General features: G+C 43.7%; 2 protein-coding genes across 2 annotated transcripts in view; one reads left to right on the top strand and one right to left on the bottom strand.

Annotated features, from left to right (window-relative positions):
- bcl9l (bcl9 like) overlaps positions 1 to 6,777 on the top strand; it is a 33,734-nt gene extending 26,957 nt beyond the window's left edge. The window contains exons 5-9 of the mRNA XM_030066997.1: positions 161 to 335; positions 1,780 to 1,864; positions 2,428 to 4,852; positions 4,962 to 5,216; positions 5,397 to 6,777. Coding sequence (XP_029922857.1) covers positions 161 to 335; positions 1,780 to 1,864; positions 2,428 to 4,852; positions 4,962 to 5,216; positions 5,397 to 6,607 — 4,151 coding nt within the window. The 3' untranslated portion in view covers positions 6,608 to 6,777. The remainder of the gene's footprint in view (positions 1 to 160; positions 336 to 1,779; positions 1,865 to 2,427; positions 4,853 to 4,961; positions 5,217 to 5,396) is intronic.
- A 507-nt stretch (positions 6,778 to 7,284) lies between these two features.
- cxcr5 (chemokine (C-X-C motif) receptor 5) lies at positions 7,285 to 11,445 on the bottom strand. The gene is made up of 2 exons (XM_030066998.1): positions 11,141 to 11,445; positions 7,285 to 8,500 (listed from the first exon to the last, which is right to left on the bottom strand). Exons 1-2 carry the CDS (start codon positions 11,180 to 11,182, stop codon positions 7,427 to 7,429), a joined length of 1,116 nt encoding a protein of 371 aa, XP_029922858.1. The 5' UTR covers positions 11,183 to 11,445; the 3' UTR covers positions 7,285 to 7,426.
- Between the last annotated feature and the right edge of the window lie 1,110 nt (positions 11,446 to 12,555).

Raw genomic sequence — 12,555 nt, 5'->3', positions numbered from 1 at the left:
TCTTAGATTACCATGCCATTGCTTACCAATGATTTGGCTTTCTATGTGTTTTAGCTCCATCTAGTGTTTAGATATTGAAGCTGAAAGGGTCTATTGGTGGTGAAAGCTGACTTGTAGGTCTGCCCCTGAAGACAAACAACTGTACTAATTTTTCTGCCAGGGGAGAGGGGGCTGGCTGGTTCTATCCAGGGGCTCTCTGGTCGCTCATCTGCAGGGCCCATCTCTGAACCCGGAGGTCCAGCAATGGGACGTGGAGTGGGTCCAGGATTAAAAGCAGAGCCACCTCAGGCTTCCCAGCAAATGGTGTATGTTTTCACAACCAGCCTAGCCAACAGGTAAGATCTGTTTTGCAGGGCTGACAAACAGTTTTCTTTTGTAACATCGGTGTAGTATTTATACTCTGCCATCATAACTATGATAAAGATGTAGTCCACCTTGTTAAACCCCACCGGGGATGCTGGCATCCTCAGCTGACATACTGTCTTTGAAGCTGTAGCAGGCCCACTTTTAAAGATAGAATGAACAGAATGGTACCATATTAATCTAGACGACCTATGTAATTAAGTGGTACAAAATTTGGCATGCTAAGTCAGTGAGAAAGCTAAATAATGCTCCAAAGTTAGGCTAAATATTTGCAGGGGGGGAAATGGCATAGCCATCTTTAAAGGGGTTCCATGACCTCTGACCTCAAGATGCCTGAATGAAAATGAGTTCTATGGGCACCTATAGATCTCCCCTTTGCTGACATGCCCATCTTATGCTAAACCCATGCAGTGGGTTTAGAATAAGACTCCAAGACTGTTTATAGCATGGGTTAAACAGTCTTGTTGTTACCTCTGGATAAAAACAGCCTCATGAAACTTTACAAACACAAACTACAGACCTAGGACATTCAGGGGATGTTTTCCTGTGTATAATGACAATAAGGGGGAGTTTTTTTTTTTTTTTTAAAGCAATTTCCAGACAGAAGTGCTCACCATCCTATCATTGAAAAAAAATCCAGTTCTTACAGAAATCTCCAAATGTATAGGATAGGCAAAAATAAGCCTTGGTGCTTCAGCATATTCCTTTTTTCAGTCACTGATGGGGTAATTTGTTGTGTGTAATGGATCAGTGTGAACAGGTATGATAATATTTTGTTTTATATTCACACAAAGTGTTTAGTATTGTTCCTTATAATGTATTACCAAAAAAACTATTCATTCATTCAAATGTCAAAACTTTTTGATACCAGATCAAATCATACATTTTTCTCTGGTGTTCACCAAAGTCTTGGTGTCCTAATGTGACCATCTTTATCAATTCTTGAGTGGTCAAAAATGGTCGAATTTTGTACCAAATCTGCGTAATAAATGGTATCAAACCAAGAATGACCTATGAGACATTAATAGACATATACTTAAGTCAAACTGTTCTAAACCCACATACAGTGTAAAAAAATAACTTTTTATTATAGAGTTATGACTAGAAAACCTTTTTGGAGACACAGTCTCAGAAATTACTTCAAGGTTCCCAGCTTACAAATGATGAACACCACTTCTGTGACACCTACTGCTGACCTTTTATCTCCCCCTTAAGATCCTTTATCCCCCCCTAAAATGGGTCTAAAAAAATGGGGGTGCAGTGGAAGAGGCTGGAATACATTATTTTCATTTTGTGAGCTTTCATTTTCTTTTGTTTATTGATCTCCCTTTGTTTTTACTTCTCCAAAAATAATTTAATGTAACTTAGGAGTTTTGTTATTTAATTTGTAATCATGTGTTGTATTTTGTTTGACAGTGCTGCAGAGGCAGTAATGAAAGGACAGACAGATTCCATCCTTCTATTTCACCAGCAAAATGTTCCACGCACCAAGTTGGAGCAGGTCAGACATTTTCAACTCAGCAGCAAACTTAACAAATTGTCAGAGTTTCTATTAAATCACAAGGGAGTAAAAGTGTTTTTCCTCTGTGTTCACCGCAGGTGCAAAATTATGTGTTTAATTTGTTTAGCTATTTCAGTTTCACTCAGAACCTTGTTCCTGTTTTCAAAGCAGTTGCTGTGAAAGCAAAAGGATGTCTTTATTAAGTAGGGTAGATACAATATTCAGGGTGATGAAAATTTTAAAGTATAATTTTATAAGTCAAGGAATTCAAAAGCAGGTCTGTCACTGCTTTGGTCGAGAGAGGCTTGTATGCAATATCTGAAGTATAGACCAACTTTAACAAAATACAAAGTGTTAAAATACACTTTCTGTGATAACTCTAAAAACAAATTTCCTTTGGTCATAGATAAAGCTAAAAAATTTGGACAGGTCATAGAAATGTCTTCAAAAACCACGGCTAAAAAATGTATAAACTATGTAAGTATTGTTTTGCCAAAATATTTTTTTTGTTTTTTAACAGCCTCAAATTAACTTGTTAATTTCTCCACTCATGTCTGCCACAGAGTCACCCATCAGGAAAGCTTCCTACATTGTCTGAGAAGGTGAGCTCCAGCAGCTCTCCTCCCATGGGTACCCCCAAATCCCAGAGTGGGACACCACAGCCAGCTTCTGCAGCAGTGGGAGGCCATTTGCATCCTGCAGGGACACCGTCATCAGCAGGGCATTCTGATAGTGAATCATCACATACCAGACCTGGCGGAACATCAAGCAATAACATTAGTGTCATTGCCCATAAATCAGAGGGAGGGAGCACAGCCACACCTGCAGGACCCATCCCAGGATCAGGAGGTGCCGAAGGTACAGGGGTTTTGCCTCTCTCTGATGCTGGTGTGTCTCCTTCTGGTAGTCCCTCTGTCTTATCAACACACCTGCAGAGTGATCCAGGACAGAGGAGTGGCCCGGGAAACACAGATGGTCTTTCCAAAGAGCAGCTAGAACACAGAGAGCGCTCTTTGCAGACACTGAGAGACATAGAGAGGTTGTTGCTGCGCAGTGGGACTGGTGGAGGACCTAGTGAGACAGGAGGCTCCACCAACAATCCTAACAATAACTCCTCCAACCTAAACAATAACAATAACACTGACAGGAGTGGCATTCTTGAACATAATGACAATGGTACTAACAACTCTGGAAATTGCAGTAGTGGTAATATGCTATCCTCAGCTTTGCCTCCTATGGGAGGGATGAAGAAATATGAAGAACCTCTTCAGTCCATCATTACTCAAACACAGAGCCTTGGCGGGCCTGCCATTGACAGCCCTCAAATGGACTCTCACCATAACATGCCACATCCTCATCACCAGCTTTCTTCACCTGGGCTGGACATGGGTCCCTTACTTGGACCAGAGGGACTGACCCCAGAACAGGTGGCCTGGAGGAAGCTTCAAGAAGAGTACTACCAAGAGAAGAGACGGCAACAGGAAATGCAACCTCCAACACATGCACAGCACTTCAGAATGATGACAGAAATGGGTATGCATGGAGGTCCCATGATGATGAGGGGACCCCCTCCTCCCTACCACAGCAAAGCTGGAGATCAGCAGTGGGGTCCTGGCTCTATGATGGGAGGTGGGATGGGTGGAAATGCACGTATGATAGACATGCACCAAGAGGGGCCCCGTGGCCCAAGATTCATGGGACAGCTTCAGCGAGGGCCACCTGGGGGAGTTTTTCCTGGTAGTCCTGGGGGTGGTTTATCAATGGAGGGTCTGGGAGCCCAGAGGCCCCCAAGGCCAGGCATGATCTGGCTAGATGATATGCCCAATAACATGGGTGGTGGGGGTCCCTTTCATGGCTGCTACCCTGGTGGACCAGGTGGACCTCCTCAGCACTTGCAGGGTGATCCAGAACGTCTTATAACTCGCGAGGAAATGTTTCGCATTATGGAGAAGCGTCAGCTGCAGGGGATTCACAGGTTTGAGCTTGACCGATTAGCTAAACAGCAGCAACAAGGCAACCTGGGCTCAAGAAGTATGGATAATCCTGGGGGCTCAGGCTTTCCCAATTTGGGCATGGGTCGGGTCGGTCCATCCTCCCGAGGTGAACCTATGGACTTTCCTGGTTCACGTGAGATGATGGGCTCTCCTGGTGGGGCAGGGGGCCCCCAGATGAGAGACATGGTGGATTCTCCTTTGGGGAGCAACCTTAATATTAACATGACCCCTCAGATGAACAGTCAACAACATCAGCAGATGATGCTGTCTCAAAAGCTCAGAGCTGGTCCTGGTGGAGGAGGACCTTTAGGTGAAATGTTAAGCCCTGAGGAGATTTCACGAATTAGGGCTTCACAGAATGGAAGGGGAGGAAATAAGGGAATGATTGCTGGACCCGACAGTGCCCTTCAGTTTCCCAACCAAGGTCCCTTTTCTGGGGGACAAGTGGAAGGGCCATATCTCCAGCAGCCTGGCCCTGAAATGTTTGGGCCTGAGCAGCAGGGTCCTAATCAAATGGGTGAAACGTCGCGGCTTAGTCATATGCCAATGACTGGAAGCCTAAGGGGAGCAGACCTTGGCCCTCGCCACCCCTCTGATCTATCAATCAATGTTAACCCTATGGCCTCTCCTGCAATGCCGCCTCCTCACCAGCTCAAGTCTCCATCCCTAAGCCAAGAACCCTCTCCTCTGCTACCTTCCCCATCTGCTCCAGGACTCAAGTCCCCTTCACAGATCCCTGCAGGGCCTCATCCACCTCTTCCTCCTGCTTCTGGTGCTGGGACTCCTTCATCTTCTTCCATGAAGTCTCCCCAGGTAATGGGGTCTTCCACACTTGGGTTGCGCTCTCCCTCTGCCTCTCCTGGACGCCTTAAGTCCCCAACTATTCCTGTAGGCTCTCCAGGATGGGCATCTCCAAAAACAGCTCTTCCAAGCCCAGGTGGTCCAACCACTGGGAAGGGGGTGGGAAATGGAGGAACTAGCTCCACTGAGACAGGTACTGTCAGAATCAAATATGCTCACCACTTCTGTGTTTTTTCTGTGCATGCGTGTGCTGTGCCTCTGATTGCTGTTAAATTAATTAGTCTTGGTTATGCTCTTTACAGGCCCATCACTGCCCCCCAGGAGTTCCAACTCCACTCCTATCAGCCAGCCAGGCTCCATGAATCCCAGCATGCCATTTACTTCCTCTCCTGATGCCCCTCCATCCCAGAATCCTTTGTCCTTGATCATGTCTCAGATGTCCAAATATGCCATGCCTAGCTCCACTCCTCTCTACCATGACGCAATCAAAACAATTGCCACTTCTGATGATGAGATAATGCCAGATCGCCCTCTTTTACCTGGTGTCAGCATTGGAGGTAAAGTATAAAATAAATATTTGAATTCAAGCCTTCATACATCATATAAGTATTACATGAAAATATGGAGACGCCTGTATTTTTTATTTCATTGTTAAAATTTGAGAAACAGCGAGCAATCTTTGTTCAACTGGTATTTCTAGTGTGATTTTTCTCATGCTAGCTTGCTTTTCTTATCAGGAAACATGGGGAACCCCCAGACCTCCCAAATGCTTGTTTCCCAGAGCTCAATTGGACCCCACAGTGATCCTCAAAGTCCTATGGGAATGGTACTCCAAGGTCAGCAACAACTGTCTCATGATGCCTCAGGACCCATGCTGTCTTCCCCAAACCCCATGGGCATGCCTGGGATGAATTCTGCCATGATGGGAGGAGGACCACCAGATGGAATGGGGCCCTGTAGTGTTTCACCAATGTCTCAAACCCAGATGAGTGGGTTTCCTCGCATGCAGCCACCATCTCATGGGCCCATGCACTCCCCGGTTGGAGGAATGTCACAGCATTTCTCTCAGACTAATGAGGATGTTTTGCCATCTCAGCAGTTGCACCTGCTCAGCAAGGGACATCCTCACCAGCGACACTCACACCCCTCTGATTCCTTCCCCTCATTGCCCATGGGGGACGGCCCAGATCTAAGTGAAGTCATACGACCCACTCACACAGGAATCCCTGAGTTTGATCTTTCCCGTATCATTCCCTCTGATAAACCTAGTAGCACCCTTCAATACTTCCCTAAGAGTGAGCCACAGCAGAATCCACACCAGGGGCAGCCATCCCAGCAGCATACCTCGCAACAGCTCCTCAAACAACTCTCTTCCTCCGCACCCCCACATAGCAGTGGTCCATCATCGAACCCCCATATAGCCAACCTTCAGAACATGATGGCTGAACAGCAGTTGCCACCTCACCCCACACATGGTGGAATACGCCAAAGCATTGGTATGCCTCAGGGGGGCTCAAGAGGTATGGTTCCTGGTGGGGGCATGGGTCCAATGTGCCCCCCTGGACATATGATGGGAAGGACAGGCATGGTGCCCCAGCAGCAACTCCAGCAACAGCACCACCAGCAGCAGCAGCAAGCCATGATGGCCAACAGCCTTCTCCACCACCCTTCACATCCATACCCAGGCATGATGCCCCCCCAGCAGCACCCACACAGTCTGATGGCACAGCAAAACCTTATGATGATGCAGGCAAAGCAGCGAAGTATGTCAATTCCCGGGGATCCTTTTGGCCCTCAGGGTCCTCTCATGTCCCCTCAGGGTCCCATGATGGCCCCACCCCATCCACAGTCTGGTATGATGGGTCCCCAGTCTTTCAGACAGCGGGGAATGTCACTGGACAGTCCCATTGGCTATGGTCCCGGAGGTATGGCCAATATGCCATTCTAATCCGACTCATTTGAACTGTAAAAAACGTATTTCCAGTAGATTGCTTTCCCATTATGTCCAAATGTTTCATTGTTATTCTTGAAGTTGTTTTAAAAAGATAAATTGTAAAAAAAAAAAAAAAAAAAAAAGAAAGGAAAAAAAGAAATATCAGTGATAATCTTCAAATTTTGGAGTACAACTGATAGAAAAAAAGAATATTTAAAAGCACCGTCACACGGTTCAATATTAAATCTGAAGCCATTTTCTAAAATACTGTAAGATATGTATATTTCACAGATGTGTGTATTTGTTGTCGGAAAAGAGTGGCGGTCAGGAGAGGAGTGCCTCAAATTTGTATTTGTTTTAATATCATTGATTTATTTTCTCCAACTACCAAACTGTTGTGCAAAGGAAAATATATAATATATAGTTGCTGTATATAAAATGCAATTTGTGATTGTTTGCAATTGTTATGTATAACTGTGTTTTAATAGAAGTCTAAAAAATGAATAATACTGATCTATAACATTGTTTTATTCTCAGTTACTGTAGTGGAAATTTTTGTGGTTTGATAACAACGACAAGGGAATACAGTTGCTGTATAAAATGAAAACTTTTATTTCCTTCACTTAGCAATATATAATGTGCAAGCAAAGATATTTTGGTCAACAGTAAGAAGTTTGTTTTTTTTTGGCATACATTGGATATAAAAAAAAAAAACATCTTTTAAGTGCAATCAAAGAAGCAGTGGTATACATTGTACATGATTAAGTAAGTAACATGATATTGCTGAGAAACATGCTAGTTTTAATTGACTTTGTACAGCAGTTTGTCACTGCTTCAAATGGTGCTGGTGGTTGTCACTCCTTCAGAAACTGATGGCCGAGCATGACCCTGAGCTGTGATGAAAGGCAGGCACACACGCCCACAGCCCCATTTGGAAAGTAACTGCACTAGGTCATTGCGAAACCGCACCCCAACAAAGGCATACAAGAAAGGGTTCAGGCAGCAATGTGAAACACCCAGGCTCTTTGTCACCACAATGGCTTGGTCCAGTCGTTCAGCAGCTTCACAGCTTTGGTTGGAGATGACCTTTAAAGAGCCCATCGTGTCCACTGTTATGGTGATATTATATGGCAGCCAACAGAGACAAAAGACAAGTGTGACAAGCAAAGCTAGTCGAATGGCACTCTGCTTCTCCTGGCCTTTCTGACTGTGTCGCAGAGTAACTATCACTGCAGTGTAGCAGTAGCTCATGACAGCCAGAGGTAAAAAGAAGCACAACACATGAGTGAAGAAGCGACTGGTCAAAAGCCAGTTGTGTGCATTGATACCATAATTATGCAAGAAGCAGGTGCGTGGGCCTGGGTGATCTCCATTCACAGAAAGAAACACAACATTAGGTAATGATATGCCCAAACAGAACAGCCACAGAACCATGCACGTTAGGTGCACTGTTTTGGGACGCCGACTGTGCATGGCAGGAATAGCGTGAACAATAGCCAAATATCGGTCAAACCCAATGCAAGCTAGAAGGAGACTCCCACAGAGCAGGTTTAGGTCAGTCAGTAGGCCCACCAGCTTGCAGAGAAATTCTCCAAACACCCATTCTGCCAAGTTCTCTACTATAGAAAAAGGAATGGTAAAAAGGAGCAGGAGGTCAGCCAGGGCAAGGTGAAGTAGGTAGATCTCAGTGATGCGCAGACGTCCCCGACGCAGGAGCACCGTCATCATCAGTCCGTTTCCTGCCACGCCCAGGAAGAAGACTAAGCTGTAGACCAGGGGATGGAACACCTCGCGAAATATCCGCATGCTCACTGTCTCATGGCCACAGACGTAATCAACACCATCCACAACTGGAATGAAGCCTGAGCCATTTTCATAGCTGTAATTCTCCGGCTCCCCTTCACCACCCTGTTTTACAAACAGAGATGAAACAGTTAACTTCCACTGTCTTGGCACAGTAACTGATAATAGTTTATTGTACTAACCATAACAACTGCCCACTGAATTGATTTGCCCACATTTCTTACGGCTACTTTTGTTTTCTTTAAATGAATGATACATTATCACCTAAGACTGAAAAGGATGAAAACTGCTGCATTGATTTTGTTCTCAGTTCCCTATAGTTATTCACAATCAGTCCCGTATACAGGAAACACTGAATACATATTTTTCGCTTCCCTACCACATTATAAGTGGCAGCACACAAATGTGAAAACATAATATTTGGGTAGTCAGCTGTTGTGACCTGTTCCCACCAGTTTCAAAACATGAGTACCAATAAATAATAAAATTTACAGAGTTCAAGTAATTTTGCGGTGGATAACACACAATAATCTGTTAAATCTGTGACCCATAAATCATAAAAATTATGGATATATTTCATACAGGAAAAGCCTGAATGCATCTTGAGAATTTCAGTGCATTTCGGTGTGATTTGAAGATGAACTCTATGCCACATTACTTAGATTCAATGTGAATTCTATAGATGGCCAGACTGTGAGAAACTGCCAAACCACAAAGCAACCCAAATAGAGATATGCAAAATGTGGCTCAGGAAGCATCTGCAATAAATTATGCACAGAATTGTCTAACATTGACATCCTCATTTTCTGTGCAACTGTGCCACACATGTCAAATAGTTTTATTCCAAATTCAACCAAACAGCTCTCAGGTCTAACTTTGAAATGTATTGAAAGTCTCTCCCATGTACAGTCTGTTGTGGTTAAACAGACAATAATTCAATACAAGACTGAACAAGATTTCTTATACCCCTTTTCCACCAAGCCGGTTCCAGGGCTGGTTCAGAGCCAGTGCCTGACTTAGCACCAGTTTTTTGGTTTTCCACCGCCCAAGCACCGGCTAAACTGGTTCCAAACCAGTTCCAAGCTAGCACCAACGGCGAGCAGGGGCTAAACAGGAGGCAGAGAAAGAACCGATGACGCGACCCACCGCGTCATTGGTGGGCAGACTTACAGACCCAAACGGGAGCAGCTAAACAGTCACCGTTCGTTCCAACCACAAATACGACGGGTAGCCGGCAATAATTGCGTTTTTCGCCTCTGGACCGCAATGTAGGCTTGTAAACACACAAGCAGTATTTGCATCGCTACGGTGGATTGTCCATGTTTGTTATTGGCTGTGTCCGAAATCACTCCCTAATCACTATATAGTACACTATATAGTGATTACGCCATTTTGTAGGGGTTTCCGAATGTTTAGTGATTATTAATGTTCACTATATAGTCCACTGGATGTATCCCACAATCCACCGCAAAATGTAGTGGACATCCGATGGTCACTAACCAGGCAATATATCACGGCGCCGAACAACGAGCGAAGTAGTGTCCGAAACGGTCCGCTATTGAGTTCACTGTATAGTCCACTACATTGAATTCCCTATATAGTGAGTAGGGAGTAGTGAGTGAGTGAGTGATTTCGGACACAGCCATTGTGATTCTGAGCGAGCGTCTCGCACACCCACTTGATCACGTTTGATGATGACGCAATGACGTGGCTCTGACTTGGCTCCGCTTGTCTGTTGGCCGGTGGAAAAGCAAACCGGTTCTTTGTTGGCACCAGTTAAGCACTGGCTCTAGCACCAGCACCGAACTAGCACCAGGTGTTTTCTGGTGGAAAAAGGGCATTAGAGTCAGAATTCTATCATCATCATCATCATCATCCCAGCTGTCAACTTTATCACACAAAAAGCCACTTCTGACTACTACACCTTGCATTGATTTTAACTTTGTTATGCCAAAACTTTTAGCAGCATAATTTTTCTAGGACATCATTTCCTCTGTGAAATAATTAAGATTGTGAAAATGATTGAAATTCCAAATACTCTAGGTCATCAGACTGGTGGTAGGCTGCTCTGAAACACCCTCACAATTTTGTCTGGGATTAAACAATTATTTCAGTGGCATTTTTCATAAATTTTCTGACTCCGCGGTTTTTCCCATTCTGTAGGACAAACTAATTGCAAGATATTTTAAGTTCAAATAGTAACAGTAAATAAGTCACTATATTGCCGGCTTGTATAAAATGCATTTTTTGATATTTCAGACTGCGTATTTTCATATTTTGTAAGTAGGACATTTTTAGAGCACACCCTGATTACGTAACAAATCAACATCAGTCGTGGTCTCAGTGATTCAAGATAGTTCATACAACTATCTTGGCTCAACTTTGTAACAATTTTAGCAACTTGTGGTAGACTCTATCATAGTAACTATACCTTGTTCACAACTTTTAGTCTGTTGTGTCTAAATTCAAGAGGCTGCAACGCAGGCTTGATATAAAATATTGAAGAGCTATACCATTTTCTCTCTAGCCAATAATTACACCATCCTATATTAAAAATATAGGACTTTCCCCCCTAAATCATCCATAGTTTGAATTTCAGAAATCAAACCCAGAAATCTACAAGAGACTGTGACTCGGTATAAATGCTGAATAAAAGCCCCTCTGATGGACAATAACACTACACAATATATCTTACTGTAAACAGCACTTCATTATTGTCTTAAGCAAATTTTCATCATATCTCACCAAATCACCCAGGTATATTGTCCCGTAAAATGTGGCATCCATGGTGGTAAATCTTGCTCACTTGACTTACAGCTCACACAGCTGGAGTGAGGTCTGCACAGATTTCCTGTAACAGCTGCTGCTTCTAATCGCTTTGTTGATTTTTCGATGGGGGTGTGAAGGTGTCAAACGTACAGTAATAACATGTAAGCAGACAGCGCTCCATCGCCCATTGGTTTCTGAAAGGTAGTTTTGAAGCCAAGGCACGATGTTTGTGGGCGCTGCCCCGCCGTCACATTTTGTAGTCAGAATTTCCACAGACTAGAGTACAGAGCTGGATGCATTTCGGTGATGTCCCGGTTTACTGATCAAAAACATAACTTCACACAAGATTGTTTGTATTAAAAATACAATAGAAAAGAAAGTCCCGCGAACTGCACCCTACATTCTGAAAGAGCTCATCACAAAAGCAGTGATAATTTTCACAAACAAGTGATAATATGGCCACGTTAGTGAGAGTGGGTTTGTCCAAACTTGTCCAAAGTTTGGTAAGTATGTCCCAAGTCCAGACTTAAGAGGTGCCGAGAGCCCCGCAGTCGCCCTGCAGTCTGCAGCCAAGTTTGCAGTCTGACTAGTTTGCAGTCTGACTAGTGCATCGTTAACAGGCTACATGGCTAATCAGGAACATTTTCTCATGGCTCTATCAAAGCTAAAGATAGCAAGGAGTTACCCACTAGCAGCCAGTGGCATATAAAGCTAACGCTAACTCGGTTTGTTTTGCTAAAGTTGTGGAACTGGGTCTCGAATTACCTCCCTTCCCCTCCCCTTAAAAAACCCGCTGTGATGGTCAGTGCAATTCTTCAAAAACACATATGGAGAGTTCATTTGCAAAAACAGATAAAAGCCATTCTTATAATGAATACACCTTTTTCACTGATACTGCTTGGAATACACACACACACAGACACACACACACACACACACACACACACAAAGCATGATTTAGGATAATAAACATTATGCCAGGCTAAATAAACATATAAAAAATAGAAATAAATATAAAGTAAATTTTAATAAAATTCAAAAAAGTTTAAAAAGGTTTAATAAATTCAAATGGAGATATCTGTTTTTGCAAATGAACTCTTAATATTTACTGTAACGTACACGTGAAGTCAACCACGACAAAAGAACCCTGAAACAAATGAGTATGTCCAAAGTCCAGACTTAAAATGTTTGATGCGTCAATACGTGTAAAGTTGTTGACTTTCAACTCAACCAAAACTTAATATGGAGGATACACAGGATAATGTCTTCATCTCGACGATGTGTGCAGAAATGGGGGCGTTATGCATTATAAAGTGCGAGAGCCGGCGATTCGCGAAAACCTGAGAAAATTAGGTGTCAGTACATCGCGGTTAAAGCACCAAGAGGCGTCC

The sequence above is a fragment of the Myripristis murdjan genome, chromosome 13 (assembly GCF_902150065.1).
Source record: "Myripristis murdjan chromosome 13, fMyrMur1.1, whole genome shotgun sequence".
Lineage (NCBI taxonomy): Eukaryota > Metazoa > Chordata > Actinopteri > Holocentriformes > Holocentridae > Myripristis > Myripristis murdjan.
The sequence above is the reverse complement of the archived record's forward strand: the minus strand, read 5'-3'. Positions and strand labels throughout refer to the sequence as shown.

What these genes read in the sequence shown, in the direction of transcription:
- cxcr5 (XM_030066998.1), bottom strand. Translation starts at nt 11,182, where the DNA reads ATGGATGCCACATTTTACGGGACAATATACCTGGGTGATTTG. An exon ending in CAATATACCTGGGTGATTTG is followed by an intron (nt 8,501 to 11,140) that starts GTGAGATATGAT and finishes TTTGTAAAACAG; the next exon opens with GGTGGTGAAGGGGAGCCGGA.